The 18,017-nt window shown below is 35.8% G+C and overlaps 1 protein-coding gene across 22 annotated transcripts in view; it reads right to left on the bottom strand.

Moving 5' to 3' along the window:
- birc6 (baculoviral IAP repeat containing 6) overlaps nucleotides 1-18,017 on the bottom strand; it is a 156,255-nt gene that overhangs the window by 30,854 nt on the left and 107,384 nt on the right. For all 22 annotated transcript variants that reach the window (XM_009293036.5, XM_009293039.5, XM_073928501.1 and 19 more), the window contains exon 66: nucleotides 406-622. In XM_009293036.5, coding sequence (XP_009291311.2) covers nucleotides 406-622 — 217 coding nt within the window. The remainder of the gene's footprint in view (nucleotides 1-405; nucleotides 623-18,017) is intronic.

The raw sequence follows: 18,017 nt of genomic DNA, 5'->3' as shown, positions 1-18,017 counted from the left end.
TCAGTTCTAGTTTTTGTTTACTTGTTCATTTTCTTTAACTATAATAACCTTGGAATATACCGGTGTGAAAAAACAAAAACAAACCTGAACCACTATAGTAAAAACTACATGGAAAGAGTAAAGCAGCAAAGCAGAATAATGGACAAGTGTGATACGGCAGAAGAAGCTCAGGCCAGTGTGAAGGCTACTGGGGATTAGAGGCTATTCGGGGCTAGTAGACGAGCACTGACTGATCTTGCACTCATTTATCACTCCGCATTACTCCTCTGCTGAAACAGAGCTTTTGACTTGTGGCTACAGCATCAGGTTAGCTCTCGTGCTTTTTCTGTGCAGGTCAGAGAGCGGGAGCATTTTAGGGTGGACCATCCATCCATCAACATTCACTGTGTCTCAGGAAGAGCTTACCTCAAGCGGTTAGTGTAGGTGTCCACGCAGGTCTTCATCTTAGCCAGTAACATGCCAACTGAGGTCTGACACTCGATGCGTTCCTCATCTTCCTCTTCCTCCGCAGCATCTCCAGAGAGTGGCAGGAGCAGAGGAACCAAGCTGGTGCATGTAGAAATGGCCCTTAGCAGCTCCAAAAGAGCACGATACAGGGGGACGTGACGTGCCATGTCCAAAACTGCAGGAGACAGAGAGAGAAAAAATTATGTATGAAGGCAGGACGCTTATAAAAGACAAAGTCGATTACTTCTGTTAAATGACAGAAGGACACAAGGGACAATCCACATGTACGTGTACACACATTGAGCCTGTCAAGGTTAATAATGTTTTTAATGCAGATGTTTTTAGGAGAATCATTGGCCCAAAGGATTTAAATAGCTTGGATCTTTGGAAAGGACATAGAAATGCCATTCAAACGGCTTTATAAAAAAAGAGCCTCTATGATCTTTTTTGGTAGACAGACAAGAAAACTGAATGTCAATTTAAATTAATGTATGAAATGGTTCTAGAAAGTCACTCCATCTGTGCATAAAGCCTACGTACTATGGGTGTGTGTATTGAGATTGTTTTTTAAACAATAAGTTCATGCTTTGATGTGTGATTCATCCAATTCAAATGATTCATTTAAACGCCTGCTTCATATAGAAACAAAGAAAGTTACTGTCTTTATGAATGGATAATTAAATCATTGACAAATGACAACTGTATTATGTCTACAATGTAACTCACCCAATATTAACTTTGTTAAATGGTTATTAAATCAAAACATTTGTTTAATTTAAAAAGAAAGCAAGTCACTGTTTTTATGAATGGATCTTTAAATCAGTGACTAAAATGATTCAAAGAAAATGCTTCAGAGAAAAACGCAGCGTTCCCCGGAGATGCACAAATGTTTGGACATATTTTTTGAGGGAAAAGAAAAAACAGACATCATAGTCTTTAAAATGTAGCTCACTCAATATCCAATTTGTTGAAATAATGTATACAATTAATATAACATTTGCAACTACACAGTTCTTTCAGGACTTGAATTAAACAATCACTCTGACTGCATTCTAATGAGCTTCATCATGCAATAAATGCTTCTGGACTCTCAGCAAAGGAAGTACCAAAGCATCTATATTACAAAACTATATTATTACAGAGCTTCTTGAGAGAAAGTTATTCCATACATAAGCAGGATAAAATTATTTTAAGTCTTTTTCTTAACACATGCTTGTAAAAAAAAACTGGAAAGAAAGAAAAACACAAAGAGATTACTGAGGATCTCCAATGGGGCTGCACGATATTATAATCTAACATAATAATCTAACATTGCAATATATTTATTCTGCAATATATATTGCAATATGAATACAATTTTATCAGATGACTTGAATAGATCTATTTGAAATAAATGTATAATTTCAGATTGATTGGGATGATTCTGTAAAAGTGTGCATTTGCATAAAATATAATAAACAATCTATAAGCAAAGACAAATACGATAAAAGTACAAGAAAAAGATACAAATAAGTCAACAGGGTTTTATTGTTTTCGGAAGGCCGAAACCCAACCCTCTCTCATATTATCATAAATGAACAAAGTAGATATTTTGTAGGAAAACAAGACAAAAGTCCCTTTAGATTAAGGTAAAGATCCACGCATCTCGTCTGGGTCAGCTAACACTCTTTCAACAAAAGGGTTAAAGAAATAGTTTATTTAAAAAAAAAAAAAAAAAAAAAACAGACATTTCACAAACTTTTCTTTTATGTTCTAAAAAGAAAGCCAGGTCTAGAAGAAAATGAGAGAGACTAAATATTGATTTTTGGTGAACTATCCCTGTAAGCCTAAACATAACATCAAAAACAGAAAGAAAAAAACAACTTTTGCTGTAGGAAGAAAAGTTAGACTGAGAACAATGACTTGCAAAAAAAAAAAAAAAGATACAGTCATGACTGAACTACTCAAAAAGTGATCTCCCAAGTACGCAGAGATGCTTTAAGAACCAGTGGTTTGAGTCACGAGGACTCTTCGTGCATGCATTTCCTGTTTGGAGAAGGAGCGATAATCCTTTTGTGGCACGGCGGAGTCTTAAAGCCTGAACGAGGACAGTGAGAGAATAAAGGATGAGAGAGAACAAGACCAAAAGAGATTAGCGGGGGTCTTCGAGCAAAACGCTATAATCAGCCACATATTATCAGTGTGCAGTGAACGCAAGGAGCCGGAATACTGTGTGCATGTTTGTGCCATATCTCTCTCTGTGTGTTTAAAGAAGAAAGGAATTTCAAACAAAGCTCCTTCAAAGCGATTCATCTGAGTGTGCGCTTCAGATCAGGGATCTTTTAGTATGTGTGTGTGTTGTATCATCTCAATGTCAGTCTACGTTCCAGATTCTCCTCATGCTCTCCTCAGTTCAGACTGTTTCTCCTTCACTCTCATCTCATTTACAGACTAACTGATTTACTGCACACCAATCCTCCTCTCTCTCTCCCTCATCAGACATTCAGCTCCATGCTGGATTGGGTGGATGATAAACAATGTTAGGGAGAGCAGAGAGGACACATACGTCAGCTCCTCTGCCCTCCGTGGCCGTACATGGAGAAGAAGAGCTGAGACGATGGAGGAAGAGAGGAGAGAGGACACAATGGGACGATTAAGGAGGGGAAGACAGGAGGCATGACTGAAGGAGAAGAGAAAAGACAAGGAAGGAGAAGAGAATAGGCAAGGAGACAGGAAGGGTGTCAAGAAGAGACCAGGAAGGAGGAGGAGTGAACTGAATCGAGGAGAATAGAAAGTAGGTGACACCAGGAAGGAGTAGAGACAGATGGAGAAAGCATGGAGGAGACCAGCTAGAAAGATGAACAAAATGGAGAAGGTAGGAGATCAATAAAAAAAGGTGTGGATATTAGAAAGAAATAAAACAAGAAAGGAATGGAAAAATGGGATAGAATGCAATGAGGAAAACGAATGATATTAGTAAGAATACAGCAGAGGAAACCAGATGAAAACAAAAGAGCAAAGAACTGAAGAGATACTCAGGAAAAAAGAGATCCAGAAAGCAGAAATAGGAGAAAGACAATGGTGGTTATAAAAAGAAAACAAAATAAACAAAGAAAAATAATTTCAGAATTCAGAAGGGACCAGAAAAATGGTGACAAGACCTGAGTAAAGGAGAAGAGAAGATGGGAAGATATAAGAAAGGAGTGTGAAGGAAAGCAAGAGCGAACAGCAAAAGAACAGAGAGAAGACCAGGAATGATAATGTAGAAAAAGGAGGAGAACAAATCTGGAGAGAAGACCAGAATAATGGAAGAGAGACAAGAGGAGATGATAAGAAATAAAGAGGAGAAAAATGGCTAGTAGGAGTAGAGAAAACCAAAGAGTGGCGATGAGAAAGGAGGAGAGGAGATATAAAAAGAGAACAGAAAGAAGAGCAGAGCAAAAAAGAACTAGGGATGTCCAGATTGGGTTTTTTTTTGCCTTCAAGTCAGAGTCATTTGATTTTAAGTATCTACCGATAGTGAAACCCGATTCAATATTTTTATAATACATCAAAATAAATAAATAAAGAAGAGCAAAAAAACATATCCAGGATGTTCCTTATTTTTATTTAATTTACCTTATTTTAACAGCCAACAACTCTGTTAACAAACAGAGCACTTCTGTGAAGTAGCGCAGACATACTCATGTTTTCCTCCTTTAAGCTGCTTCCATGCTCTACTTTGCCGGAATTTAACCAATAGTGTCTCAGCAACAAAGTGATGTCATGCTGCACGCGTTGCTTTTTCTGCGTGTAGTCAAGAAAGAGGTGTAACTATGTGGCTATATACATTTGAGTCCTGATTGGGGAGATAAAGTCTGAAACCGCGTGATTGATCCCAATTTCCGTTCACATGATCGGAAGATTAGGGCTGTGCGATTTGGAAAAATATCTTTTAAATTTGATTTGCAATTTATTTTTGTAGTCAAGCTTCAGGTCAATAACCTGCTAGCCGTGGCAACAATTCTGCAAAAGCTCTTAAAAATGACCTGTTTTTGTTTGGTGTCTGTGACTTTGAAACCAAAATATTCCCATATTCCGATGTCCTGTTTTTCTTTCATATTAATTTGTCTTTAAATGATTCTGAAGCAGCAGACACCATTATCCCAACTGTCCGCGCTTTCCTGTATGTTTTTTTTATTTTTTATTGTGGGCATGCATAATTTGGTTGTGCAATTCTAATTGGGCAGAACAAAAGTGTGCTCACTCAATTGGCTAGTAAGACTATCACACAAAGAGGGAAAAGGCAGGAAAAATTAAATAATACATATATATATTTCACATCACAGTCTCTTGTGATTAGCTAATCGCAACGTTTAAATTGCGTTTGCGATTCGATTTCAATTAATCACACAGCCCTACTGGACATGCCTAAAAAAAATAATAATAAATAAATAAAATAATAATTAAAGAGAAGATAAGAGAAAAAAGTAAAAATGGCAGGAAAACATGAAAACAGAAAGAATGACATTTAAAAAAAAAAGCAGAGGAGAACAAACAAACATTTCCCCCTCTTGTCCTCCTTTCTAGAGATGATTTGACAAAGAACATAAGAACAGAAAGAAGGAGAGGAAAAAACAAAAAATAGAAGATAAGAATGAAGAAAATGAGAAAGAAGACAAGGAGATGCTAAGAAAAGAAAGATAAAAACAAGATAGAAGAGAATTAGAAATGAAAAAGACTTGATACACAAAAGGAAAAGTTGAGATGGTTATGGAAGAATGGAAAAAGGGATAGTGGAGAACAGGAATATGGAGAAGAGAAAGCAAAAGGGAAGAGAAGAGAGAAAAAAGAGGAGATAATAGAAAGGGGAGAGGACCAAAGCGTAAGGAACAAAACAGAGGAAGAGGAGGAGAGGAGAGATTATCTGACTGCAGTCTTAAGTCGAACTCCTCTCAGCAGCTCAAAGAACACTTCAATATCATCTACCCATCCGTTCCCTCTTCCCCAGTAAGAGACTGTGAAGGTCACAGGTCATCTGGACTCAAACTGATCCACATTGGTTTAAACGATTCCTCGTTTGTACCATAAGACCTTTGTGACTGGCACTGTCTAAGAGGAAAGTTGAAGCTCCGTGCTCTGTGTGTGAAAGAAAGCACACTCGTACACACTTAAGAGGCAGCCGCTGCCCTTTATCTTAAAGAAAATACTCATCTCATAACCTTTGATGAATATAAACACACCAAAAAATCTTGCCTTAAACACTTCTTCAGCAAGGATGTTATCAACTTTTGTCTATAGGTCATCATTACAATTAAAAGTTGTGTTATTATTGTGCAATTTAACCTCCCAAAAAATCTTAAAAATAGGATGTATTCTTTAACATCAGGCTATGTAACATGTCCTGGCATGACATTGTCATTTTCAAACACACATTTTCAGGTGTTTACATGGTTATAACTACAGCATATAAGTAAAGAGCATGGAATTTTCCCAATTTTGGCTGAAAATGTTGTCGGTTAAAGAGCTCCTTATTAAGATATATAGACATGTAGACATCTAATTGGTATGCAGAATAAGCAAAGCAAACATCTGCATAAAGTCTCAAAATTAAAGCAGCATCTTAAATTAAGGGTTAGAAGTAAAATGGTCACAAAAAAAATAAATAAAAAATCATTAAAAAAATTTTAAATGCAAAAACATGCCCTTAAGCATTGCAAGTTGTATTTGCAAATGGATTTCTGAAGCATTTGTCAGTAAGGACTTTTATATATAAAATGAATTACCACAAAGTGGGTTTGGCGACTGCTTACCAGGACATTGTTATACATTCAAAAGCTGTCGACTTCAATTCTCTAGGACAGAGCTTCTCAAAGTCCAGATTCTGGTCTGGATCCAGACCGTGAATGTATCCAATCGGGAACTGACTCTGTTTGCGTATTGCAAGACTATGCGTGAAGGAATCAAATTGTGGATTTCCTTTATTGATAAATGCATACACCTTGCAAATCAACTGTTTAGTTGTATTTTTGTTTTTTTTTAAAGTATAAATATAAAAGGCAAAATATTCAAAGATTTTTTTGTGCGACTCTGTTGTCATGACATCCAGTGATCATACAAGCCTTTACGTGGACAGATAAGTATGCTTTTATTTTGCCACAAGCCATCACAATGCCATTCTGCTTGATTTGTAAAAAGACAATTGGAGTTGTAAGGAGTAGAAATGAGAAACACCACTATGAAACAAAACATGAACATTTAGAATGGCAGTATCCACAAAATAGAGATATAAGGACCACATAACTACAAGACCTAAAGCTTTTATGACACACCTTTTGTATTTTTCACTTTTTTGGAGAGAGGTCTGGATGCAGAACTGGTGCAGTTGGCCTGCATTGTGTCTGACATTGCAATCTCAGCTTGCATCTTCATGGCTGCATCCAGAAATTATTGGGCCTATTTTTTGTTGTGTTTTGTTGTGTACAAAATGCGCGTATATTAGTGGTTTTGCCACATTTACATTGTATTAAATGTGTTTTGAATGCAAATGCCAATATATTTAAAGGAAAATAAATAGTGTTGACTCGTGATGCATGTTAATTAAAAACAAGTTTTGTAATATAAATTGTTCCAGACCTTTGACCTTAATAAAATTTCAGATTTGCACCTTTTAATGTAGACACTGAGAATCCCTGCTCTAAGACATGGTATAGGTGCCAATTTAAATGTAATCTTAAAAAATTAATTCTTGAAAAAAGGTTTCATACACGCAGATATACTAACCTATCCCAAAGTTATTTAATTTATATAACGTTCAAAATAACAGCATCTAATTTAAATTACAGGATCTTTGTATTATTTTAATGCAGCTTTTGATCAAATAAATGTATCCTTGCTAAATAAAAACTATAATTAAAAAGTTTCAGCTACAGTTTACCTTTATATGCAAGTATAACGAGGTTCCTTTTACACACTGAAAACATGCACAACTCAAAAAACGATAGCTGTGTGTGTGTGTGTGTGTGTGTGTGTGTGTGTGTGTGTGTGTGTAAGTTCCCCGAGCATGTGGTAGAAACTCTTTGTCTCCATGACAACAAAGATCCCGAGGACAGGCGGGACAAAACACACCAGCAGCAGTGTAGAAACGCACACTTGTTTATTGCCTCGTGGGCTGGTTAAAATTTAATCTGGTTATTTACAACATGCAGAAATGCATAACTGTTTTTGACACACATATGAAGAGAGCAGCCAAAAATACCCTCTCATAATATGACTCCACTGTCAGATAAGCATATATATGTGTGTGTGCGCACGTTTATTTTGGTGTGTTCAGAGTTCCACTAGCACACTTTTTTTGAAGCAAATCAGGCTGACAGGAGTCTGATTTTAAATGCCGCTTTGCAGAGCAGAACTGGGCCTGGAGTCTAATGACTGACACAAAAATCATGCTTTCCGAATCATTCAGGGCACAAGAGTCTGTCTGGAGTGTGTGAGTAAGCAAGCGAACGAGAATCCTTCACATGAGGGCCGGCTGGAAAGAAAGACACAACATGCAGCAGGAGCTCAGAGAAGCGCTCCATCAATAATGCAAGAGAACGAGGAATAAAACAAGACGAGCGCTACTGCAGCTCCCTTTCACACTTTCACACTGAGGAGAATATCTCTTGAAACATCTGAACAAGAAATTAATAAATAAATGAGAAGAGTGAAAAGGAGAGAAAGACAGTTTAATCATGTTTTTTTTGTAGGTCACGTTCATATGCCTATAACTCAATATATCACTAGACTTTATTATATAATGTTCAAGTAACTAAAATATACTAAACTTCTGGCTGAAATGTATAAACTCATAATCATTTAATATTGAATATTGTAAAGGGCTGATATTAAAAGTCCACACTCTTGTCCAAATTAATAAAAATCTTTTTTCAAGATACAAAAACGTGTGCATTAAAAGATATTAATGAACAGTCTAATAAATGTTTTTTTTTTTACTTGATGTGCTTAACCGTTAAAAAAGGGAAAAATTCTTAACTACAACGTTGCTAATTATTACATTTAAAAGTGCAGTTAGTAAAAGAAAGGCCGATTTAAATTGTGTTCTAAATGAAAGCAATGGCACGCGATAGAAAGAATATTTTTCATATTAAAAAAATTTTTGTCCTAACCAATAACTGAAATGAATATTTTAGAAATGGCTTCTATTTCTTACAACTGAACAGCAGAAAACTGACAATGATCACCCTGGGTACACCTCATGTGCTTTATTCAGTGTTAAATGAAAAAAATTTGAGTTTAAATGCCATTTTACAAGACCAGGGTTTCTACAGGTTTATCAAGTCAAATTTAAGACTTTAAGACCTTTTTAAAATGATAATGACTTACACAAGGCTTAACAGGATTTTTAAGGATTTTTTAATGGCCACGTAAAAATCTTAAAATACATTAAAAACATTTTTTTTTTAAAGGAAGATAATTAACCCAAATTCAAAAGTAAATAAAGTTATTATATATATATATATATATATATATATATATATATATATATATATATATATATATATATATATATATTTGTAGTTGTTTGTTTTTTTGTTTTTTTACTTTTACTGAAATACATTTTTAGTGACTGGACGGGTGTTGGCCCAACTGGGTAGCTTTACGTGGACATAGGAAAATTCAGACCCATTTAAAATGATTTAAGACCTACAACACAATATTTCAGTGGATTTAAGACTTTTTAAGGCCTAAAATTTAAGATATTTTAAGACTCTACAGATAACCTGTAGACATTTGTTGCCATACTACTGAAAGCAGAAGCAGACAATTCATCTCAGATCTTGAAAATAAAATTAACCGTTTTAAATTACTTTGACTTTTTTCAACTTTAAAACCAAGTGCAAGCCAACAAATATCAGTGATTCAGCATGTACATTTAATAATGTTAAAGAGCTTTAATATGTGTTAATTTGATTATAAACCTTATCATTTTGATGGAGTGCACTGATTGTGAGAGCACTATTATGTGCTTCTGAATGGCTGTGTTGAAATTTCTGTTGTGTTTTGTTTGGTGCAAACAGCCAAATTGTTTATTACTGCAAATCTCATCACGTAACATGTTGTTAGGACACGAGGTTACAATGTAACCTGCTCACCGAATGTTTACGCTCAAAATGTTTATGTTATTTGCTAATTAATCCCCTAATGTGAAAAATTGGCTAAACTAGCATTCGGCGGTTTAAATTTTCAACCATAATATCTGACTTCAGCATGTTCACTTACCATGTTTCTTAAATATGTACAAACATATTATGGTATTTTTATGCTTTAGAAGAGTCATAAACTTACATACAACACATTTAAGTAAGTTATTTTAATTTTTATATTTTGCAACTTTAACGCAAATATACGAAAGACTAGCATGAACATAAATATCCATCCATATCTATCCATAAATATCCAGAAAGAAGGCAAACTAACGAACAACCGATAAAAGAGACATGCAGATCAATATCAAGCAAACGCAACGGCTATTAAAAACTATTCAAAAGTTTGACATAAGTAATAGCCCATTTGCTACAGTTAGGCATGTTATGCATTTATGACCATTTCCAGTCAAAGGTAGCGAAGCAGCAAACCGTACTGCACCAATATTTGGGCACAACAGAACAGTACCAAAAGCATGGAGCTAGATTTCACTGATAAGTGCTACTTGTTTACACAGAACCCGTTACCAGTGTGTGCAACAAGCTAGGGAAACAGCAACATAGGAGCCGCCATTTTTAAATACACAGCTGAGACATGACAGTAATAACATAGGTGCACGGCAAGAACAGAATCTGCTGTATGTACTCTGCTGTTTTAAGACAACATCGGAAATAACTTGTAGAAAGCAGTGCCACTTTCTTTCTGTTTGGTGCACTTGCCAAGCATTTATACTTGAAATAATCAACTTGAGTTCACAAAAGATATGTGAACGACTAGTACAGCTTTATTCTTTAACCAAGAATGACATCGATCGTATCTTTCTGTCATACACCAAACTTGGAAACGCAAAGTGGAAACGCAAGCCAAAGTGGGCCTTACCGAATCATACTGTACTAAATTAAACTGAAGTGTACTGTTTAGTAGAAACGAGGCATAAGAGACCATCTAAAAGTCCCTTTCAGAAGTGTGGATGGTCTCTTCATGATGGTCTTGATATTTCCAACATTTTTACTTCTCCATGAGTCTGTCTGTCTATTTATACTCACTGAATCATATTCAATCTCGAACTTTTCAATTTACTGATCCATTAAGTGACAGTAGTTCTCAATATTGTTTAGTAATATTTAGAAATTTAGAAAAAATATATTTATGACCTCAAACTTTTAAACAGGACTGCATATGATACAATAAATGGGGATGAATGAGGCTGAGCAAAAGAACCAAAGTCAGGCAAACAAACAAGCCTGTAAAAACACAAGAAGTCCACTCAGTCTTAATACAATACCAAATCTAACAGCATCTTCAAAACGATGCTAAATGCAAAACTCCACACTCTTTGGATCAAGTCCAGCTGACCCCAGAGATTACAGGTGACGCTGAGAGTTACTTTAAACACATGGAGTCAAGCCAGCAGACAGTTTGGTGTCTGGACAATCTGATTGTGAGCATTAACATCGACTTCCTCATGAGATCGTGGCACCCTTCCAGACGTTTATGTTGGAGTCACTTACAGGAGGTGTCGGTGCGGCACAAAAGCTGTAATTTTCAGTAAAACGCTCTTGTATCTGAGGAAACCCTGTGCCAGCAATGGCTGTTTATTCACAAAGATGGTTTGATTGAGCTAATGGCGACAACCACAGGGCTGTAATTTTCCTCCTCTGCAAAGCTGCCATAAAACTAACGGAAGGATAACAAAGCGCATTCTTCCCTTTCTGCATCATTTAAAGGCACTAAATCATTCAGAGCTTTTCTCTCATCTGAGGAGGACTCGGTTTCTCAAGAGCTCTAACGGCACTGTGTCCGTCTGCTCATGAGGGCAGTATTTTGGACAGCAGGCTAAGCAGCAGATGTAAATGCACAAATAAAAGTTGAGGAAAAAAAAAAACACTTCAAAAGTTTGGGTTAGAAGCATTCATTTAACACATTCAGATATAAATACAGTACAAACTGTTATGGATTTTCCAAACAGATTTTTTTAAAGCCAATGCAGACAACAGATTTTGGACAACATATTTATTTTCATGATCACCATTATATCATGCGTTTATTTTTCAGATAAAATAAAACCACAGATGTTTTGGGAGTTATATTATTTACAGCAATATATGCAAGGATCAATGCAAGGGCTGCATAACGGCTAGTAACCAACAAAACTGACCATTAAATAACACAACGTGCGACTTAGGGGCTGAGCTTTCTGTAGACACACGGGATAAATGCCTGGAGATGATACCCCCCCTGTTCAGTCAACAGTAGACATCAGTTGGTCCAATTTAAGGTTATGCATCACTCACATCATACTAAAGCCAAGTTGCCTACAATTTTCCCTCCGTATCACCATTATGTGACAGGTGCAAAGCGCAAAAGACTTGACTTCCCATGCTTTCGGGTTTTGTCCTTTGTTATATACATTGTGGTCAATCATATTTGATTGGCATTCTAAAGCATTGGTATTCTAAGGTATGACTGTAACTAAAAGGCTGGTGCACCAGCATTGGAAGTCATTTCCACTCCCTACATTTCAAATGTGGATTGCGGACGTGATTTCGGTAATACAAATAGAAAGACATTTAGATATTTCTCATTATCGACTGAAAGTTTTTAAGTGTTTGAAGTTTTTTTCTCGCCTATCTGGATGAACAAACCAGCCACTCTGTGGATTCTTCAGAGACTTAATTTACTTGTTTTACCCATTTAATTATTTATTTTAATTTCTTTATTCTATTTTCTGTTGCCACCCGCTAAAGTGTTGTCATTGATGTTTTGCTCATTGTATGAGAAACAAAAAACAAAAAGCAATATTAGATTTTTCCAATATAGTGCAGCCCTAGTAATAATAATTATAATAATAATTTTATTATTATTATTATTATTAATATTATTATTAACTTTGACAACAACTGTTCTGGGGGGTATTTCAGAAAGCTGGGTTGACTTACCATCTGCTAAACCTTGAACTTGGTTAATTAACCCAAAATCTGTTTATCGTATGCCGGTTCCAAAACAGGTGATAAGAGTTAGTTATATCAACCTCCTGAATATAACTGCAGGTTAATGAGCGCACAAATTATATAAAAAAAAATGTATCAAGGGTGTGTGTGGAATAGATGTATTCACAGGAAAGACTACATCTTAAAATATGGATATATTTTCCTCTAAAAGACAGAGCTGCCACTTATAATAATACATATAGGCTACAGAAAATGTGAGGGGTGCAGAGAGAGAGAGAGGGAAAGGAAAAAAAAAAATCTCTATACAAAATTCGAACTTGATCCGCTGTGAGCGCCATCATGATCTCTAATGGCGTACTGACCACTATACTATCGTGGCGCTGTGTAATGATATGTAGTGGTGAAAGGCCAAGGAACTGTGCAAAAGTGTATAAAACAGTTCAGTGCCAGATATACTGTACAGATGGATTTATACGCTATTGCCACATTGTGCAGTAGCCTAATGCAAAAACAAAGAGCTGCACTGAATGTTTCCTATGGAAAGCGCAGATCTGCAGTTTGTCACGTTGGATTTCAAAAGGTTTATTAAATACATTAAAAATTCAACAACGCTCATTCAAATATTTATTTGAATATAAAAAAGAAACCTATGCATTTATAAACCTCATACGATGAAAAAACTTGTGTATCCATGCTTCTAAATCCATGAAAATTCTCATTTAAGAGCACGCAATGTTCAGTAAATTTTCTGAAACAAACTCCGGAACATAACCTGCTCCAGAGCAGGTGATCTTCAGAGAAAGTTGCTATGGCTACTTAAGATACCCCAAAAGTTACCTCCGTTTTTGGAACTTACTCGCTATAAAAACTAACCCATGTATATCACATAACTTGCTTTCTGGAATACGCCCCTGAATCATTTTGGCTTGGAAACACAGATGGTAAATACAATTCAGTTAAAAAAAAGTTCACAAGAACAACCTATATTTTAAAAAAGTAATCTGCTGTAACTTCTGATCCATTTATTGCTTTCTTGATAAACACAAGTATCCATTTTGTAAGGAAAAAAATCTTTCTGATAAAAAAAATTGAACAGCAGAATATTTCTGATGTGAAACAAAGGTTAGAAACTGTGCCCACATTCCCCTCATAAAGCAGATTTAAGATCAGCATCCAGCATTTCACAAAGCAAAGGCGACTGAAGGCTAATGAAGCTAAAATAATCTTGAGGTCCAGTCACTTTCTGTGACTGCTTCATTTTAATGACCACACCATTCCTGTCCTCCCATATCCTTAACACTCCTCCACTCTCATTGCTTTATCCAATTTAGCTCCCGCACACCCATCCAGGTAAAAGAGGGGTATCTATCTCTCTCCACACAGGAGGGCATAATTAATGGTGACAAGCCCTCTGACTGACATTTGGCATTTTGTGTGGGCACACATTCACTGTCAAAGAGCTTTGGAGAGAGGAGAATATGACTTTACAAAGGGCACCTGTTCAAATGAGCAGAATGAGATATATTAATACATCACAGCGGAGAGGAAACAGGCTGGATGATACAAAGCTCCACAACAAACATCTTAATGAGAAAAAGAAACAGTCAAAGAAAACAATAATTAATGAGTCTTGCTGCTTTTGACTGTCAGATATGAATTATGTGCGTTGTTCAGAGTTTGTCCTACGTGATGATCACGGTGGAGATTTAGAGAGAGGGGGGGAAGGAATGTGCAGCGGATGAGTGCACACACATCCATTAAAAGGTTTCCGAGCCATCACTCACTCTTTCCGTTTTTGGCGTTTGATCGAGGGGAGTGTGAATGTTGCGGCAGGTTTGAAAAGCTTGTCAGAGCTGACCCAATTCAACACTGGCTGTTTCTGTGAGTCTCAGCAGACCTTTGCTCAAGGTCTGTTTTAGACCATCAGCTGCTGTTTTACTTTAAAAGCTACATATAAATACACTCTACAAGGCTCAGGAATACATCCAAATAACAGCCACTGAACATGTGACGCCTAAGATTAGGTACAAAAGCCATTAGTCTGTTTATTTTAAAAGTTGTTTTGAGATTAGAGTTTTTGGCTACTCTATGCCATGTAATTAAAGTAAACAAGGTTGTATATACCAACTGCATCAATTGTGCACCTCTTGTGCACCAGGGGCCTGAAGTGCACGTCTCAAATAATTTAACTGCACGCCATGGTGATGCTGAGCTCAAGATCTGTGATTGGTCAGCTTGGTAGCAGTGACGAGTGAAAGAGAGCAGTCAAGTCTGGATGGATACTTTTATTTTGTGTTTACTTTATGATTATAGTTGTTCTTATTACAGTTGCCACTTCCTGCCGTCTCCCTTGAATGAGTTTGAGCCACTGCAACATTAATATCGGACACATTTTCAGCTTGAACGCAAAACACTGGCAAAGAAACTCGACACAATGAAACCCTAAATACAAAATCAAATATATAATTCAGAATTTCTGATTTATTAAAAAAGTGAAAAATAAAATAAAAATGCAGAGTTGTTTTGGGTTGCAGCTGGAAGGGTGTCAGCCATGTGTAAAACATATGCCAGAGTGGTTGGCCATTCATTACACTGTGGTGACCCCTGATAAATCAAATTCATTTTGAAGAAATATTATGTTAACAAATGAATATTTTAATTAAAAAGTAAAAACACATGCATGGAAGATTTTACCATTAATTAAAGCTGTGTTTCTCAAGTTTGTTATTTGAGATTTAGAATGCAGGGAAAGCGGTCGACACTGCACCGCTACTGAAGACAGTGGGTGTTTCCAGCAGTTTGACAGATAAATATGAATTTGTAGCTATATTGTTAACGTGCCAATTCCCATTTTTTACATCCTTGTTTGCATCCTTGTTACAACATTCCATAAACGCTAAAAACTGTGCATGTAATAGATCAATTTTAACAAATAAAATACGTACAGGTTGTGGCTCACAAGCCCCAGCATTTTCTATTATGGTTGGAGCTGCTCTTTCTTTGAGGAGGTTTAGCCAAAGAACTGGGAGAGATTCTGGAAGTTGTCCTTTGTCAAATGCTAGCTATATATTTTTTTTTTAATTCTCTGGAACATAATTAAAATTAAATTGTAAGCACTTATCTATGTGTTGTGTCCTTTGAAAGACCAAATACAGAAAAATAACAAGCTCTGTGGAAATAGTAGTGTTTGGACGGCATTTTAGCTTTCCGTGCTATATCATTACATTGCTTCTGGCCACGCTCCTTGACTGTGCAGGGTGTATGTGCATGGTGAATGTGCGTAACCTGAAGCGTTTGTGATCTCACTAATCCGAATGTATTTTTTTGAGGTCCCCAAACTTCATTAACTGTAGGCTTTGCTTTGCTAACTGTAAAAGCCAGTGTCTCCCTTTGCATTAAACTTTGAGCGTACTACATTTAGAGATGTTGTTTATGTTCACACAGCTACATTACACATCAAGTAACGTTTAAAAGATGATATCATAGTGGACCACCCCTTCTAAGACTGACCACAAACTCATATTTTACGAGTAAAGCTTAATCCATAAATCAATGTCACACATTTAATTCTGAGTTAGAGTATACATATCCAACTACTTCATCGAATGAAAGTCATTGGACTGATTTTAAAGGATTAGAATCAGATATTAATAGAATATCAATATTAGAACCAAGCAAATTTTTGAGTCAGCACAATCTGTTGGTTATATTATGGTCACACACACGTACAGTAATGAGTTCGCTCCATAATCGCCCACAGCTGTCAGCTTGATGATTATATGATCCACAGCTCCATAGAGAGAAAATTACAAACAAATAAATGAATATAAACAACGGCTCATTGACAAGAGTCTCCACTTAGAGTAGATGAAAAAAAAAAAAAAATTCTGCCGCTTTCTTTATAGCTTTTAACCTGCCGGCTTCAGTTTAAGCCGTTTTAAATGTTCTGGCACATTGCTGGGAGCCCAAGACCGAGGGAATTCACCCACATGATAATTTCATTTAATTGGCCTGTGTGATAATTTCCGCACATTATGGTGACTGAAATGTGCCGATACTAATTATCAAAGAGAGAGAGAGTTATAGAGAACAAAGGAAAGTGAGGGACAGAGAGAGAGAGAGATTTCTTTCCCTCAGATAATTATGCTGGAAATGATTGAAGGAAATTCAGATGAAGCTGATATTATTTCATTTTTGGTTACGAGATCTAATAACAAAAAAATAAATAAATAAAAAATGTGGACATACACATACACTCCATCTTAATCCTCGGGAAGCAACCAGAGGGGGGAAGAAACAAGACAACAAGATTACATATAAGGATTAGGATAAGTTAAAAATAAATTGCAGAAATATGTTGCAATAAATTAAATCAATTTAGCAAAATAAAATAAAATCTGCACTTCAGGAAGCAACAAGATGCATCCCACATTTGGGTGGGCCACAGAAGTATAATAAAAGCCGCCCAAGTATATTTGGTGACATTTATGTTTTATTTTTAATAAAAAAAAACTTCAACCCATTAAAAAGAAACTATGCATAATAAATAAAAATATTGTAAAAAATCACATGTAGGTAAGCATATACCGTGGGTAAAAGGTGTTTCAAGTGTATTTCAAACTTGTGGGAACACATTTTTTTTTTAAATGTGACCTTTGAAATTACAAGACAACCGGATTAAAAGATTAAAATACATTTAAACAAATAACAATATGTTAATATGTACAATTATTTCCAATAAATTAAATAACTTGTGCAAAATAAAAATAAAATCATAGCTGCTTTGTAGTTGATGAAGATGAGTAGTTGTAGTTGATGAGTAGATGAAGATGATAAGTTCAATTGGTAGAATTTTACCAAAGAAAGATAGAAGAAGAACATAGATCAACTGCTTTTGTCTTAAAAAAAAAAGAAATTCTAAACTTTGATGTGCAAAATTGGGTTGAAATACAAGTGTAAATGAACAGACATAATTGCACTTCATTTTAAGGTACAATCCTCGCAATTAAGAAAACCATAACCTATTACTTTTGCCTCATGTTTTCTTATTACTTTTTGCCTCATTTTTTGCTCTTAATCTGCTGCTTATTAATAGCTGTAAAGTTAGAAGTTAGTTTGAGTATTTTGTATTATTAGAGATGTAGAATAAGATCATGCTAACGAACAAAAATGTTGAATCTCTCCTTTCTAACCATCACCTTTTCAAGATTAACCATCACTAAACTCAAGTTATGACCGACATATCCATTTCTCTTACAAACAGAACATTACAGAAGAAAACATAGACGAGTTTATATGTCGTTTCCAGATTCTACAGTCAACTACTTCCTCTAAGACTGAAATGGCTTTGCTCCTTATGCCTAAAGGTAAAGCCTTTTATTGACCTCCTGTAATTGTGCGCCAGCCCAGAGGTCAGGATTATTTCAGATTGAAACAGTAAATAATTGATCTGGC

Source organism: Danio rerio, chromosome 17, assembly GCF_049306965.1.
Source record: "Danio rerio strain Tuebingen ecotype United States chromosome 17, GRCz12tu, whole genome shotgun sequence".
NCBI lineage: Eukaryota > Metazoa > Chordata > Actinopteri > Cypriniformes > Danionidae > Danio > Danio rerio.
Note: the sequence above shows the minus strand (reverse complement) of the source record. Positions and strands in the feature narration are given on the sequence as shown.